The 16,381-nt window shown below is 40.2% G+C and overlaps 1 protein-coding gene across 2 annotated transcripts in view; it reads left to right on the forward strand.

The window, feature by feature from the left end:
• Cht7 (chitinase 7) overlaps positions 1 to 16,381 on the forward strand; it is a 55,921-nt gene that overhangs the window by 25,219 nt on the left and 14,321 nt on the right. For both annotated transcript variants that reach the window (XM_022070191.2, XM_022070189.2), the window contains exons 2-4: positions 6,770 to 6,851; positions 15,068 to 15,258; positions 15,634 to 15,871. In XM_022070191.2, coding sequence (XP_021925883.1) covers positions 15,118 to 15,258; positions 15,634 to 15,871 — 379 coding nt within the window. In that variant the 5' untranslated portion in view covers positions 6,770 to 6,851; positions 15,068 to 15,117. The remainder of the gene's footprint in view (positions 1 to 6,769; positions 6,852 to 15,067; positions 15,259 to 15,633; positions 15,872 to 16,381) is intronic.

Here is a 16,381-nt window from a genome sequence, read left to right on the forward strand (position 1 = left end):
GTGTCTAATTAGAAAGTAATCTGTTAGATTGGAATGGACAGACGGAGATAGAAAACGCGGTAATCTGTAGTGTGGAGAAGCAAACTGGTCTCTTGTCACTTCATCTGTCGGGGACTCGTTCCGACAGTTTTAAACTTAAATAACGAAAGAGAAATGGAGGAGAGAAGGAAAGGAGAAGTAAATTTACCCGGGCCTTAGAGGTTTGAAATATATTAGAAAAAAATATGAATCTCAAGGTGTTAAAAGTTTGGCATTTCTTCAGAAATCGTAAGGTAGGATTAGCGTGAAAGTGTGTAGTAATGCCATCCGCACCACATGAATATTAGCAAATATGGAATAGTGTACTTTCATTTGCTGTAGATATATTTTGTAAACACTTTGTTTGACATTCTGCTTACCTTATTCGTACTGACATCTTCACTCTCTGTTATTCTCTTAATTTTTGAGACCAAGTTTTATACCCGTATAAAATTATAATTTTATATACTTTAATATTTAATCGGCAACTCATAGGGCAGGCCGCTGGTGTCAAATTTCATAGAAATCCATTCAGTATCTTTAGAGAAAGATGGAAATCTACAGACATATTACAGTCTCTTGACTTCTTACCGAAACATCAACCTCCACCAAGCTGAACGAAAATCGTTCAGCGTGGTGTCCTGAAGATGTCATTTAACACGATTTAAAGACTCTGCATAATTCAGGTCACGGCTATAAAAAACATATTCATGAGCAAAAGATTTGCTTTTTAACTGTGACGTGAGGTGACCTTTAAGCTAGTTTCCATTGCAATGCATTGTGGGACCAATTATAACATGCAACTATTACTTACACAGAAGACGAGAAATGGGGTACCTGGAGTGAGTTAAATTCAGTTGTTATGGGTGTGGCATGTAGCATGGATGGGATGTAACATACAAAAGAGTTTATTCACGAAATCTCAAGGGAATTTGAGCACTTCGGTGATCCAGACTTAAATGAGAGGATGATATTGAAATGAATCTCAGAGAAATAGGATGTGAGCATATGGAGTGGACGTGTGCAGTCAGTCGGGTTCAGTGGAAACCCAAGGATTTGCTTCATAACTCACAGTTTGCGCAAATCATAGAAACAAATATGACGAAGGATGAGAGAAATGGAAAAGCTGTGTGGATCCTCGGGGTGGCTTCATACGCGCAAGGTCTTGAGCCAGTCGTCGTCGTCACAAGCAGAGCGTTCACCGTGTGAGAAACTTGTCATTGTCGTGACTGTCAGCAACGGGAACGTTTTCCTTAGATGGCCGGACATCTCGACACGAAAGCAACGTGGATGAGCTATTGTCTCGGAATTTGAAAGTGTGTTGACAGCCGTCAGAGCCGTTCAGGATCTTTCATACTGCAGCGTTTCCTTGACGACCTCACTTCCTGGCCAAAGGCGACGTTTAACGATGTCAGGTGATATCATCATGATGATGAAGGCTGCCCTAGTCAGACTTGTCACTTTGCAGCTGTCGATATCACAAAGAAGTGGAAAGCTCGCAAAGCGATCGATTCACTGCACCAATATGTTCCATCTTTTAACATTTGTAGAATATGAGGTTCTGTCGGAGGCGAGTGTGAAGATGGCTGCCTTCTTCTGGGTTATAGCGCCGCGTAATCTGGTAGAAGTAACCAACGATTCGGAGGTCCTTGCTGCCTCCGTGATCACGGTGATCGTGATCATCGCCCTGATGACGGAGGCAGTACGACCTCTGAAACGTTGGTTAACATCAACCAGACTACACAGCGCAACAACCCAGAAGACAGAAATCTTCATACTCTGATGATGGAGGCAGTATGACCTCTGAAACGTTGGTAAACATCGACCAAACTAAACAGCGCAACAACCCAGAAGACAGAAATCTTCATACTCTGATGATGGAGGCAGTATGACCTCTGAAACGTTGGTAAACATCGACCAGACTACACAGCGCAACAACCCAGAAGCCAGAAATCTTCATACTCTGATGACGGAGGCAGTATGACCTCTGAAACGTCGGTTAACATCGACCAGACTACACAGCGCAACAACCCAGAAGACAGAAATCTTCATACTCTGATGACGGAGGCAGTATGACCTCTGAAACGTCGGTTAACATCGACCAGACTACACAGCGCAACAACCCAGAAGACAGAAATCTGTATTGTTATTCATATTTAGTTATGCGTTTCATTAACGTAATTTGGAACGTGCGTTAAAGTTAACAGAAAATATATCAAAATAACTGCGTTTTAGGATTTTATTACGTGGTTGTTCCGATAAAGCCCTGGATGGAACGAGTACTGAGGCAGGGACAGGTTATCGAAGGAACAGCAGAAGAAGGTTGAACACGTTGACACTTTTTTAATCAGACACTTTGTAAACTGCGGTTAATTCTGAATGTCGTCTTAGACTCGGATTCACTTCGCTGAACACTGCTTGATAAATATTGTCCTTTGACAGAAGCTCAGGACTTTCTTTCGTTCCTCTTGTCGCTTGTTTATGACGGTCCATAGTTCAAGGTTATCTGCTAATAAGTTTGTCGGACGCTCAGGTCCTAAAGCCAGCAATGCGCCTAGCGTTTCTCGTTGTGGGTGAGAGTCCATGTACAATTCCATGTCGGCATGGACTCGTTTTTTGATGATAAACCCTTTAAATTTACTCAGATACGTAACTTTCTATATTACGGTAAAATAAGTTTTTTAATGTGAATGTCAACATACACGCCTCACAATAAGACACATAGTGAATGCGTTGCTTTTAATTAAGTCGTCTTACCGTAAAGGAATTCAGAGTGACACACTAACGGACAAAAAGACCTTGGAGAACTTGGTTACACCTCGAGGCTGCTGCACGCCCCAGGTTATTAGCAAGAAAATTTTTATTACGATTCCAGTCAAGTTTATCACTGCTATTTTAATTGTCATTAAACCATATATTTGACGTTAATTCGTATTTAAGTGAGCAGGCTTGTGATAATGTTCCAAATTTGCTTTTTTGAGACACTAACAAGCGAAAGTACAGGAATGCAAAAGTGTTCCTTGATATTTCTCACACTTAATCAGTATGAGTGTCGCGATCGCGTGGTTAGAACTCCTGCTTCGTTTTCGGTTAGTCCCAGGTTCAGATCTAGAGCAGGTGAAACGAAAGAAATTCAGAGTCATGATAGCAGACTCGAACCTGGTATTTTCCGAGTATAACTCTGTACCACAGCCTAATAATTCTGCGGAGTGATTTTCTACTCGTTACCAAACACCTTGAACAGATATGAGAAGGCAGCGGTTGGTACTAATTGCAATACAGTAAAGGAACATTCTAATCCCTCCGGCAATGTGCTGCATTGGAAAGTTCGTTTGTGATTATTTTAATATTTATGACAGGATAAGGCCGTTAAGTTCTTTATCGCACTGTATTGTGTCTGCGAACCAGCTTTTCAAACACGAATACAGTGATTTTTTTAGTTGGCTGATTCTCTTCCGGATAACGTTAAGTTAAGAATGCCTTGAGGAATTTTAGCTCTTCGTCTAACATGTTCGGTTGCATGATCGTCTTAAAACTAGTGAGGAGGAAATCCACAGCGTCTTCAGTTTACACCAGCCACGACTAAAACGTGACTGTATATAGCCTAATATTCGTATAAATCGGACACAGCTATTAACTATGAGTGCTACTTGTAATAGGTTAACGCGTGGGGAAATTATACCTATTTTACGTGGCATATGTAGTCATGCAAAATACGAACAGGATTTTGAGAACGAACAAGAAAATATATATGTATGTAATGCACGTCCTTATGTGTGTGTAAATTTATGCGAATTTTGTCATAGGATTTTCAGTAGGATGATTCTCGGATGTGTTGTATTTTAAACAGGAAATATCAGTAAAATTTCATTGAATTAACGTTTTAAGCGTAGATTTCCGAACCGGCTCCTTGTGTATTCTTAGGATTTAATAATTATGGACTCAGTTCGTAAAAGCTTTGGAGACAATTTCTTATTCTTCAAATATTGGCCGGTTCCTACAGAAAGGATCCATTGGGGCCCAATTACTTGATCACATTATTTTTATATTGTCAGGATTTTCGAACTGAAATTTATATGCGGACTGAGACCGACAGAGGATATATAAAACGATACAAGATAAAGTCACAGAGAGTTGTGTATTTAGAATGTACGAGTTGACGTTTCGTGTATTGTGCTAAAATGTCAGCAAGTCTAATTATTCAGGTTTTAACAGTTCTCGGAAAGAAATGTTTAAAAATATAACTTACGCGAAACAAATTTACCGTTATATTGTATTGCGTAAATGCATTCTGCCTGTCTGTTTTTACCGGTCTGTCCATATTCAAGAATCTGCTTTTAATAGAAGCTAACATTAGATATTAACATAGTAACTCGTTTAAACTCATGGTCGACTGGTACAGCCATGTAAATGATTAAGCGCTCACAAATGAAGTTGAAACAGATCGTCTGATTGACGTCGAAGCATTTCAGATCTTGAGTTTAAATTGTCACTGATATAGCATTGAATTTTATAAAACAGGAATATCAAAAGAATCTTTTATTTTGCTTATAATATAAATAATACTGAAAACTAAAAGAAAGATGTTGAACATGGCTCTGAAATGTTGCATTATGCTGTGAATAAACCCTACCACTAGGCTATGGAATGCGGGAAATTTGACTGTAATTTGGCGTTCTGGGTTGCAACGCAGTGTAAACTTGTCGGTAAGTAAATATACAATCTTGAGGACTAAAAATGGGGACGGCATGTTCCTCCAGAACATTGCCGTCTACTTACAAATTCACCGCCTTAAAACCTCATTTCACGAGAATAAATTTGATTGCTCAGGCACTGAAACGTTTGTAGATTTCATTCTTTAATACCCAACTTTATTGATTTCAAGGACGGTTGTCATAAACATGTCGTCTCACTATCCAGTTATCTAATCACATAAAGCGTTTCATAAATTATGTCCAAAAGTCACAGGTGACAGCCTATTAATATTATGACGGCTCCAACGACAAGCAGCGAAGGTAACAGGAAAGATATCCCTGTTGTTTTAAGCGCAGGAGGTGAGAGGCAAAGCTCCATGAATTCTAGACCCCGGCATTGTATTGATGTGTGCTTTGCTTACAGTTCCGACCGCTTTATCCCCATGAAATACTCCCCTAATATTCATTTGTCAGCAGGTCAATGAATCAGAGAACAAGAACACGTAATGAAGAGAATGTACTACAAAGACAAATGTATCAATTTTTATCTTTTGGGTTGCATAATTTGTACCTGGGTACAAACGTGTCGGAGGAAGTATCATTTTCTTTAGGGAACCACTCTTTTGGCCCTGAAGATGGAAGTGATACGGTCTTCCGAAACGATGGTAACCACCTAGAAGTCCGCACGACATCACACTAATTTAGCCCTCTAGCATTGGATGGAGATTGTTAGTATCTGTAGGTTACTACAAAACTAATTAATTATTGTCCTCAGGTTTATGCGACTGGAATTCAGTGTATAACTTCGGGGACGAGACGTGTCGATTGTTAACCCTGTTTTCCCTGAAGATGGTAATTTTAATGTCTACCGAAACGTTTGGAAAACCTGCCGAAGTTATGAACAACTCATTCAACTTTGTTAAAACGTCTGAATATTTTAAGGTCTCTGATGCATGAAGTCCGTAGTAAATTGTTGAGAGAACCTAGGAGTTATAGCCGTTGATGAATAGGACAGAAGGACGGACAGACACACGAAGCGCAATCTCTGTAGAATGCTAATATACTGACCTTTCCGTGTTTCAATCACACTCTTTACGATGCATGGACTCGTAATCATCGCCTGTGACGGGTACAGAAGGCAAATGAATGCTTGCTGAATATATCGGCGTCAGAGAGGGAAAAGAATTGACAATGGATAACATATCTTTCACTTGTCTTGAGGCTTGTCAAGTTTTTTTTTTTAAATAGAGAATGAAGGAGACAATGCAATTACAGTTCATGACTAGCAGCTGACTGCAGCCTGTGGTAAGGTAACGTACCACACGTTACCATATCACTTTCTCTTTCGTGGCGAATTGACTGACGACGTCTTCGTGTGACCGGCAGAACTTTCTTCAGACCGGAGCGAGGTACTAACCAGCACAGACTCCATTTGTCTACCTGTACAGAATTCGAACGAGCAGGTTCCTGCAGAGGTATCGTTTAGGAACTGTATTCTTGAAGTGCCCAGTTCGAATTACGATCTGATTACCAACTGTCTTGAATAAGATTTCCCATGATTTTCCGCAGTATCTGTAGGCAAATACAAGGATACTGTTTTGAAACACACGATGACCGCCCCCTTCCGAATCCTTTTCTTGTCTTCTTACTATTCGAATCGGTTGTTCCATCTTATTATGCTCTGCGTTAATGCTGTAATGCAAAATAACCTACAAGTCGTGTTCGAAATATTTATTTGCAGTTTATTAAACTATTCAGCGATCTCAGTAGCTCAGACTCTGTATCGTCGAATGATAGGAGTATCTAAATCTAATGAATTGGAAAGGAAATGGAAGTGGTCGTGGCCGAATTTAAGATATCTCGGGGGGGGGGGGGAATCACAAATACCCTCAGTCAGGATAATTTAACTCCGAGCAGCGATTTGTGCCCGAAATTTTTGAAATACGAAGCGTGAGTGTTAACTACTTGGCTCCGATACTCCGTATTTACATTAAGAGAATATGTTAAGTAAATGCTATAATTAAGTCATATGAAACATCGCGCTTTCTTGTTTTCAGTTGGCACCACTGTGGGTCTGGCGAACGGCGTTCATTATCACAACGGTCCTTCTGCTGGTGCATACAACATCGACGTCACAAAGTATGTATATAAATGGCTTGTATTGTACTTAATCTTTATTTTAAATTCATTTGTACAAGTTTTTAATTGTATTTGCTTTGAAACTGACAGGTTTTGTTTAGGTGTGACACAAAAATAATTCGGTATCGAGGAATATTTGCGACGTTAAACAACAACAATACAGACGAATTTAAACATCAATAAAGTAATATAATTTCGCACAATTAAACATGGAAATGAAACTTGGGTTAATTAGAATAAAAATAACTTTTAGGGCTTATTAAAGGTCGAACAGTAGAGGACAAAATTAAAGGCGAAGAAATATGGAATACATAAATATATATTCATAAAGTCGAAGAATAAGCATCTGAATAAGACAAGAGGATTGGACGAAGGTGTGTCTCGGCTCCACATGACAAAGTACTTCGAAAATTCGGGTGATATTAAACACTGCACAGGACAAACGTAGATGAGAAAGGCAGGTCTGTTTCTCAGCCTTCAAGTCTTTGGCTTGGCAATTAAGCTCTTTGTGTGATACCCAGTAAAGTCTGCCCTTGACATGAATGCAGCCCGCTTTGCCTCCGTACGTCCGAGAAACCGCAAATCTACGCTTTATAGTCGATGTTGAATGCGACGGATAATCATAATCAATACCGGATTGTTTTACATTTATAAACAAACATCTATGACGTTATAACTTGTCCTGCTTAGAACAATCTAGGAAATGTACGTATAGCTAATAATTCTGGCTCGTTTGCTGTATTATTATATCTATATTTTCGATTTGTTAATGCCCTTTAAGAGGTTGATTGTTCCGTCAGAACATGAGGATGGTTAGATCCAGTGATTGAAGAGTTATCTGGAGTCAATGTCATTTGCGTGGACGATGTGTCTGATGAAGTCATCACGAGAGATTCCCCCCACTGGAGGTCCACGGGCCACACTCTGACAATCTGTGATGAGATTAGCTGGGCATACAGCATGCTCGGATGACATTAGGATGGGTGTTGAGTAATTGAGATGAGGTGCAATTGACTTAGTCGAAAAACACCGGATAGAATCCATCGTGTTCTGAAGTCGGTGATGAACCTTCTATAAAAGTGGGAATTGCATTGATTGAGAGCATGTGACATTTTTTATTTAGTAAGTACTGGAAATAGTCCGTGTCTCTGTTTGAGATGCAAAAGTTTTTCTCGTGTGAGTCCATTGCCGCTGTGAGCGCAACGAAGCGAACGAGGTTTCTGCAAAGAGGCACGATAACCCATAACGACGCGCTCGTCATGAGGATGGCTGAAGGCAAGTGAAGTCTATGAAAGTTCTTGACAGAAAGATGTTCGCGGTACCAACCCTTTCTCCTCAACCTCATAACGGTACTTAATTTTTTGTTTAACACTCGAAATAACTTTCAGTGAAAGGTTAGGTTAACCTCATTGCCCTAACATAAAATTACCGAGGAAATTCATTCTCCACACTTTTACACATTCCACTTTAAGGGGTTCCTCTTTTTCCCGTCTTATAAGAAAGTATGGCTTTAAAATGGAACATGGCAGAGACCATTGTTATTCAACCTGGGGTACGCGTACCCCCGGGGGTACGCGAAGACATCTTAAGGGGTACGTGAAATTTAAAAAAAAATATTATTTTATGATAAACACTAAATAATAAGTAATGTTATTTATTTTATTGATTTTAGATGTAGATTATATACTATGTATAACTTGAATTATACACCAACAACTTTGGGGGTACAAAGTTGAAGAGAAATTATATCTGGGGGTACGCGAACCATAATAAGGTTGAATACCACTGGCATAGACAATGGTTGGATTATTTCTGTTCACTATCAGAATCAAAGGGAATTTACGTGTTGCAGAAAGTCGAATACTTGAAGATTATTCTTTAAAAGCAATTATAGCCCGTATATGCTATTTTATCAACAGAATATACTACTTGAAATATTATTTAATATAGAATCAATATTTTTTTCAATATTATTTATTTTAATTTTCTCCGAAAGCATGATAATGAGCAGATATTTTTCATAGTTAGACAACGAGTCATATTGAGTAATTTATTCTTACTAGAACCGTTAATGTATCCGGCAATAAATTCGTACGTGTACCAAAAATGTCACTGAACACAGAGAAACGCCGTATCGACATGTCGAACGCTTCAGTTACTTTGCATCTAAACCACAAGTGCTCAGGTGTTTCAATGGCACTTCAAAACTTAGGTCAGAATTCTGAAAACTTAACGGAAGTTGAAATAAGTTTTCAAAAATAAACGAAATGCGTCGAGTCTTTTGAGAACCAACGGATCTTAGCACGAAATCCATTTGTCAATATTTCACCTGTACCAGTCTGGATCTCAAGGGGTTTCCGCTGTCGGTGTGACGTATCTGTCAGCACTTTCATTCTGTCTTTCTCTTAGTACGGTGAGCCATAGATGGCTGCAGTAATTGACCCCAATACGTGAGGATTCTGAACGATGGTACATTAGGTCAAGAGTTCACATTCGTGTCTCTGCTGTCCTTGATCAAGAAACTGTCGGAGGATGATGTAGTTCAAATAAACAAAACAGCAAGATAGAGATTTGAATACGGGTGAACCATATTGATTAAGTTACTGAGATATGGAAATAATCTCTAAGAGCCTAGACCGATTAGTTTCTGTAATGGAGGAAATTGCGTGATGAAAAGCTAAATAATAATTTTGTTGTCTGAACGTAAACTCTCCCCCCAAGCGCCTACGTGGCGTGTAGTAGGACAGCTTTACTTTTATGTTTTATTCGTGATTGTTTCTTATTAGAACAGCTGATTTCGGGTTTGTCTCGAAAAAGGAGGTTACGCTGTGTTCGTCTGTAATTCAGCACGTAATTCGACTGTAGGCACTCGCATATGTTTAAGACTTCTTTCTGGATTTTATGCATAACTTCCATTGATTTCCATGGTGCGTGGGTGAGAAACTAACTTTTCATACCTCTTAGTGCAACTCCGTCGTCAATAAGACGATCCTAATCGAACAGAAACTCGAAACGTTTGTCATGAAACTTTATTTCAAAATGACGGAAGAAACACACCGTGGATTGGTTCCAGAGTCGTCCTTCTACCTTAGATATTTATCAACATCTCGCTCTAAAATACTAGAAGAGAGACAGACTCTTTATAATCGATTTGAAGTATCTATACATCGTTAATAGATTCCACTGCGTTATCTAAGCATAAATATATTTCAAGGAAACCATCTTCATGACCCGGATAGTCTAAGCATTATACGTACTGTGAATAGGAAAACATGACTGGAAGGACATCTGCACTTGAGTGATGGAATCCGCATGCCCAGTTTGAAGGTCGCTGTTGGGAAGAATACTTTATCCTTATATTATCATCCTCAAAATATAATTCCTATCAAACACGATATTACCACATGACTTATAACCAGAACCATTGTGGAAATTGAAAATTTCTATTAACTGTCACGTATTTAATTTGTTCCAATTCAAAATGAATCCCAAAAGAGTGAATCCTTCAGGTACCGTGTATGACTCTCTGGATAGGGGAACAAAGTGTCTGTGTACACCGCAGAAGGACACGGAAGAGGCCGACATATTGAAGCCAGTTATTGCAGGGGAGGAATGGAACTTCTAAAGTGGTCATGTCGAATGCAGAGAGGGAACAGATCGGTCTACCGGATCCAACAGAACACGTGACTACCCTTTTTTTACCTGAAGACGGAGGAGAATTTAACCTGGAAGTGTAGTAATTTTTTTAAGGATGTAAGACATTTTTTAAAAGCAGATGGTGGATAAAGTTCAAAGTAAGTGGTTTTACCAGATATCTGGAGGATTCAAAGTTTTATAATTGAATTTGGATTAGAACAGACCAGACGGAATAATCCGTTAACACTGAATAATAATAATTATAATTCAATTAATTTATTTAATAATAATAATGCGATTATTGAACAGACGAGTAAGGCTATGTACATTCGATATGTATCGATAGGGAAATGAGCGCCAGTATTGCAGATTGAAATGCGCGGAGCCTGTTACAACTCCTGTCACACAGAATCTAGCGAGATAAATATTTTATTTTTGTTAGCGAAAAAGTCTCGGCAAGAACTTGGACGGAGGGCGATGACATCGTGCCCTCAATCTGCAGAGCACTGCACTGGCAAACACAAATGTAGGTTGTCGAGAGCTGTAAGGTACATTCACAACAGTATGCTTAAGAAGCAACGTCACTGTTTCTCGCGAGAAATTTTCCCGGCTCTTAACTTCTGTGTGAAGTTACCAGGATAATTAATATTCCGAAGGTGACTGTCTTCTGGGATGTAGCGCGCTGCGTAGTCTGATAGAAATTGACCGACGTTTCAGAGATGACTTCTGCCACCATCGTTAGGGCGATGAGGTCTGATGAAAAAAATTTTCTCCGAAACGTAGACATCTACCTACGAGCACATTCAGCTCAAAAACCCGGCAGTGCAACAGACGAGATCTTATTGGAATTTCGTTTATATAAATTGTGATCCTGGAAGCAATATCCTTGCCTTTTCCTTTACCGAAGACATAATACTCTGGCGTATTTCTTCAATTAATAACCATAATGGCGCTGTCACGCCGGCATGGAGGTATTTTATTTAATAAGAATTACGTGTATGCATGAGAGATTTCCAATTATCATTACACGACAAGCAATATATTATTTGTATTTTAGAAAAAGACGATGCGAGTGTTGCCATGACAACGTATCGCCACTTTCTCTTCATGGATGCTGATCGTGTCTTGTGCCGTATTGTAAGATTCTGAGTTATTAAGATTCACTCAGCTCCTAATTGATTTCAGGCCTGTGTCCCAGTAAGACCCCAGACATGAATCACATCATATCACCTATCACCTCTACCACTGAGGATTAGGCCAGCAGAACCGTGTCGAACATGACGGTTGAGTGGCCCCAGAGTCGATTGTCTGCCTGGGGGTATATTTTATGACTTTTCTCAAAACTTCTAGACTAATCTTACCTGCAATGACCTCGCATGAAATCTAACCTTAATACGGGACAGGACCTTTTAATTCTGTCGTCCCTTCTGCTAAAAGGCAAATCTTTAGGGCTGGCAGGTTCCTTGTCGCCAAAGCCCTTCCTGCTTTTGCCGTCGTGTTCCTGGGCCTTCAATGCCTCTTACCCTACAGGCACTCGTTCAGCTTTCAGTTTCATTACAATCCGTCTGGAGCTCCAGTCACTTTTTATTTAGTCCTGTATCGTGTTTTAATTTAATAAAACGTGAAGGCGTTTGTCTTCTGGCTTGTAGCGCCCTGTAGGGTGATCGCCATAATGGTGGAAGCAGTAAGCTCCTCTGAAACGTCGCTCGGTATCTTTCAAACTACACGATGCTACAACCCTGAAGACGCACATCTTCATACTTGCCTCCGTGAGAACCTCAAATATCACTCAATAAAATATTCTCAGTTGATTCGTGATACCTTAAATTTTTCTAGTATCTTAACTTCATCCAGCAAGAGATCTTATAATTTTAATTTCGGACGCTTGTATTCATGCATGTCTTTTCTTTTAGACAAGATCTTCAGCCAGTTTAATCCATCTTCCATCCTCGTAACCTGTCTCGCTAAGACTGACCAGTTGCTTCCGCGGAGTAGATTCCATCTGGGGCTGAAGCTGATAGTCACTGAACTGGCCATGAAATTCCCCGTCCTTTATAGAGCCCGAAGTTTCATCGTGAGAACCCGTATATTTAACCAGATGAATCCAGTACACCCCTGAAACTTTATTTTAAAAAATTCCTTCCATATACGCCTTTGTCTTCAAAGTGTGCCCTTTCCTTGATGGTTTCAGCATAGATTGTTTATAGAAAATTAATTTTTAATATGCAAAAGAGATACTAATACGACGATTTGATTCAGTTTTGCATCCAGACTGCGATAGATATTCAAAATATTTCCTTACGCTCCAGTTGGTGACTTAGAACACTCTTCATTTCATGTGTTTAGTGTTGGGGATATCTGGAGTGCGGGGAGTATAAATTGAGGCAGACCCACCCCTCCCCCCACAAAAAAAGAAAAACCTTCGAAATGCGCAAAGAAATTTGTCATCACGTTCACAACGAACGTGACAAAGGTGGTATTAGCATTTGCAAGGAACATTACCCCGAATGGAGGGACTGAACAGAGAAAGTTGCCTCGGGCTTACATTTATGCAATGAAGCAAAGAAATAATGTCAGCCGGACAGGCTGAATGACTAAAATTACCTTTCGTTATTTTCTGTGATTTCAAGGATTAAATTTCTGGAGATATCTTTCACGCTTTCCAGAGTACACACGGTGAAATAAAAGGACCCCGATTGGAATTCAGAATCGGAGACAATATTAATGTTCTGTTCGGTATTTTTCGCCCTTCTTCTTGCCGCAATCAGGCTACGTAAGAGGTTCCCAAACTTTTATACCTTGCGCCCCCTTAAAACATTTCATAAATTTCACCCCCCCTTCCAGAACAAGCGCAAGCAAACATTTGACATAAAATTTAGCTACGAGTATACATTATTTTATAATTTAGTATATATTATTCAATGCATTTAATTTAAAAAAACTAATAAAATATACGGTTCATACCTGGATTAGTGGGATGGATGTGGGTGCTTCTGTGAACATAATTTATCATACCGAGGTTGGAGTTTTCAAATGACCGCTCTAAGGTCGTTTTCCAGGTTCATCGTAGAACGATACTTTGTTTTGATGGCTGCCACTACTGAACTGCGAAGGATGCTATAAATATTTTTCCATATTTCGTTAAAAATGTTTTTCATACAAACAACAGCCCCCCCCCCAGAAAACCACTGCCCCCCATCCAGGGGGGCGCTCCCCACATTTTGGGAACCTCTGGGCTACGTCAAAAGACAGCGAACTCTGCTGTGAAAATTTTAAATAGCCTTGTTCTTACATTTGTATGCGTCCTTTCTTTGAAATTCATTAAGTGGATGCACATTTCCAAAACTGCCTTCATGAAACGAGGAGATTCTCCCAGAAGAGTTGTCGAGAGAATTTAATGTAGATTCTTCTTGAGGCTGTTACCTTGGGGCTCAAGCGGCCGGAGCGGGAAGCTGACCACTCAACCTCGTCTTCATGGCGTGGTGCTTGAGTACAGGGATGAGTAGGGGGACACATGTTATTTTCTATAATGCTGTCAGAATAGTACACGCAGAATGTGTCGCAACTCCGACGTCCAGAAATAGTGTCACGTACGATTGCACTATTTTCACTGTCATTATGTTTGTTAGAGAATCTTCTCCTCAGGTTCTCCAAGCTTCAGCGGAGCGGGAAATGTCTGAATTACAGGCTGTGTTGATAAAATGCATGTTGCAGGAAGAGAGACCTCATCCACGAGTACTTTCCAGCAGTCTGTGGTCTCAGATCAATGTAGGGTCAAGCATAGGAGTCGCAGATTTCTCCCTGTGATTACCTACGCCGTCTTCCTTTTCTGTCATGCGAGTAAAAACGAACGAAACTTTTACCTCGGAATTATTCGCTTCAAGTTCAGAAGATAATATTTTCTGGCTCAAAATTTTTTTTCGGGACGTGACTACTGGAAAATTGTTTGTCCTTTGCTATAACTTTCGTCAAATTCTCGTTTAGAAATATGGAAACTTCGTTCCGTTATTAACTCTTAGGTTTTCAATCCGTGATTTTGATTCTGTTTTAAATAACTTGTAATAGACGGGGAAGGCCAAACATAGTCGCACGTTTTTCGACACAGCACAGCGTAAGAATGTCATTTGTTTCATTATCTGGAAAACCGCAAGCCTCAAGGGAAAATAATATCGGGTATAACATGTTTTAAAAATTTCTCTACAAATTATATTCCAATTTTTTCACTTCGATAAATATTCAGCGAGTTCCACTTGACACTCCAGTTACAAAAATTCCCCAATAATAAATTCAACAAGAAAACGAGTTCATTGGTTCTCGAGCGACGGCGAAGTTCATACGAGCATGAAGACAATTGTCTTCTGGGATGTTGGCGCCGCGCATTACTGCCATCGACCTGATGATTCAGGAAGCACGTCTGAAACATCGGTCAGTTTCTACCGAATTACGAGGTGCAACATCCCAAAAGACGGTCATCTTCATACTCGCCTCCGTGAGATCATGAAACCTCCCGCGTCCTTGCGACTTCGTTGCCGGACCGCCTTCTGTCTCCCAGTTCTCACACAGAACCGCCTGGTTTCCAGGTGGAAGGCGACGGCTGCGTCGACCTACCTCGTCCACACCGTCGTCCAGTATGAAGAGTCGGGACCAGGAGACGTCAGCGAGTGTGAACCGGTTCAAAGTCAGGAACCGGATCACACCCACAGTCACTAGCATTCGCAAGAGTGGCGTAGGCAGCACTGCGGTCGCCGCCGACGAGAAGGACGGATACAAGGTACGCAGGATGAACTAGGGCGCATTAATTGTTCGTGTACTTAATCCAGGAACTTTCATTTTGCTTTGCAGTGATACCACGCGTCTGAAATAACACGAAAAGTCCCTCTGCCTGTGTGAGGTGAGGAGTTCTGACGGCTCAGTGACCATGTCGATGTCAGTCTTTTAAATAGTAACGCCTCATAAACTTGAAGTGCATATACGAACGTTACGGAGGAACACACTGCCTCATTCATCAGCCCTGAAGATGGAAGCATTATTTTCCTCCGAAACGTTGGTATCTAGCCACAAGTTCATGCGGAGTTCCAACCCAGAAGACGAACGACAACAGGGCCACTGCCAGGTGTGCTTAATGGACCATGTGCCGCTGTTGCAGGTCGTTTGTTACTACACTAACTGGTCCCAGTACAGAACGAAACATGGCAAATTCCTGCCTGAAGACATCGAGCCTGATCTTTGCACTCACATCATTTTCGCATTCGGGTGGCTCAAAAAGGGCAAGCTGTCCTCGTTCGAGTCGAATGACGAGACGAAAGACGGGAAAGTTGGTCTCTACGAGAGGATTATGACGCTCAAGAAGGCAAATCCCAAGCTGAAGATCCTCCTGGCTATCGGTAAGTTGAGTGGCTGATGGTGCACTTGACGGGCGGCTGTCTGTTTCGATTCACGAACAGGTTAAACAGCGGCGGACTTCTTTTTAAGATTGCACTGTGTAAGAATTAACTGCTAAATTAAGTAATGTTAATGTGTCATCATAACACATAGGTAGAAAAGTAATTTCTCTGAAAATGTGGAAAAATTAAAATATTCACGAGAAAGTTTAGAGGACGTTCAGTTCAGTTTTACCGTCTCTTATGTAAAATCTTAGAGATTAATATGAAAAAAGCTGATTTTAGTTATTTTATATGGGTGTGAAACTTGGTGTATAATTATAAGCGGAGAACACAGATTCAGGATGTGTGCTGAGAATAATACTTGGACCTAAGAGACAGGAAGTACGAGGTTAAAGCAAAAAATACATTATCAAGAGCTTCTTAATTAAACGTAGTAGTTAGCCTATTGAATTTTATACATATCTAATATTACCCTAACTCTTTAATATCAGTTTCCCATCTGCGACTACT

This window comes from Zootermopsis nevadensis, unplaced genomic scaffold (genome assembly GCF_977971745.1).
Source record: "Zootermopsis nevadensis isolate Lab colony 2312 unplaced genomic scaffold, Znev_1.0 Znev_ptg000028l, whole genome shotgun sequence".
Classification (NCBI taxonomy): Eukaryota; Metazoa; Arthropoda; class Insecta; order Blattodea; family Termopsidae; genus Zootermopsis; species Zootermopsis nevadensis.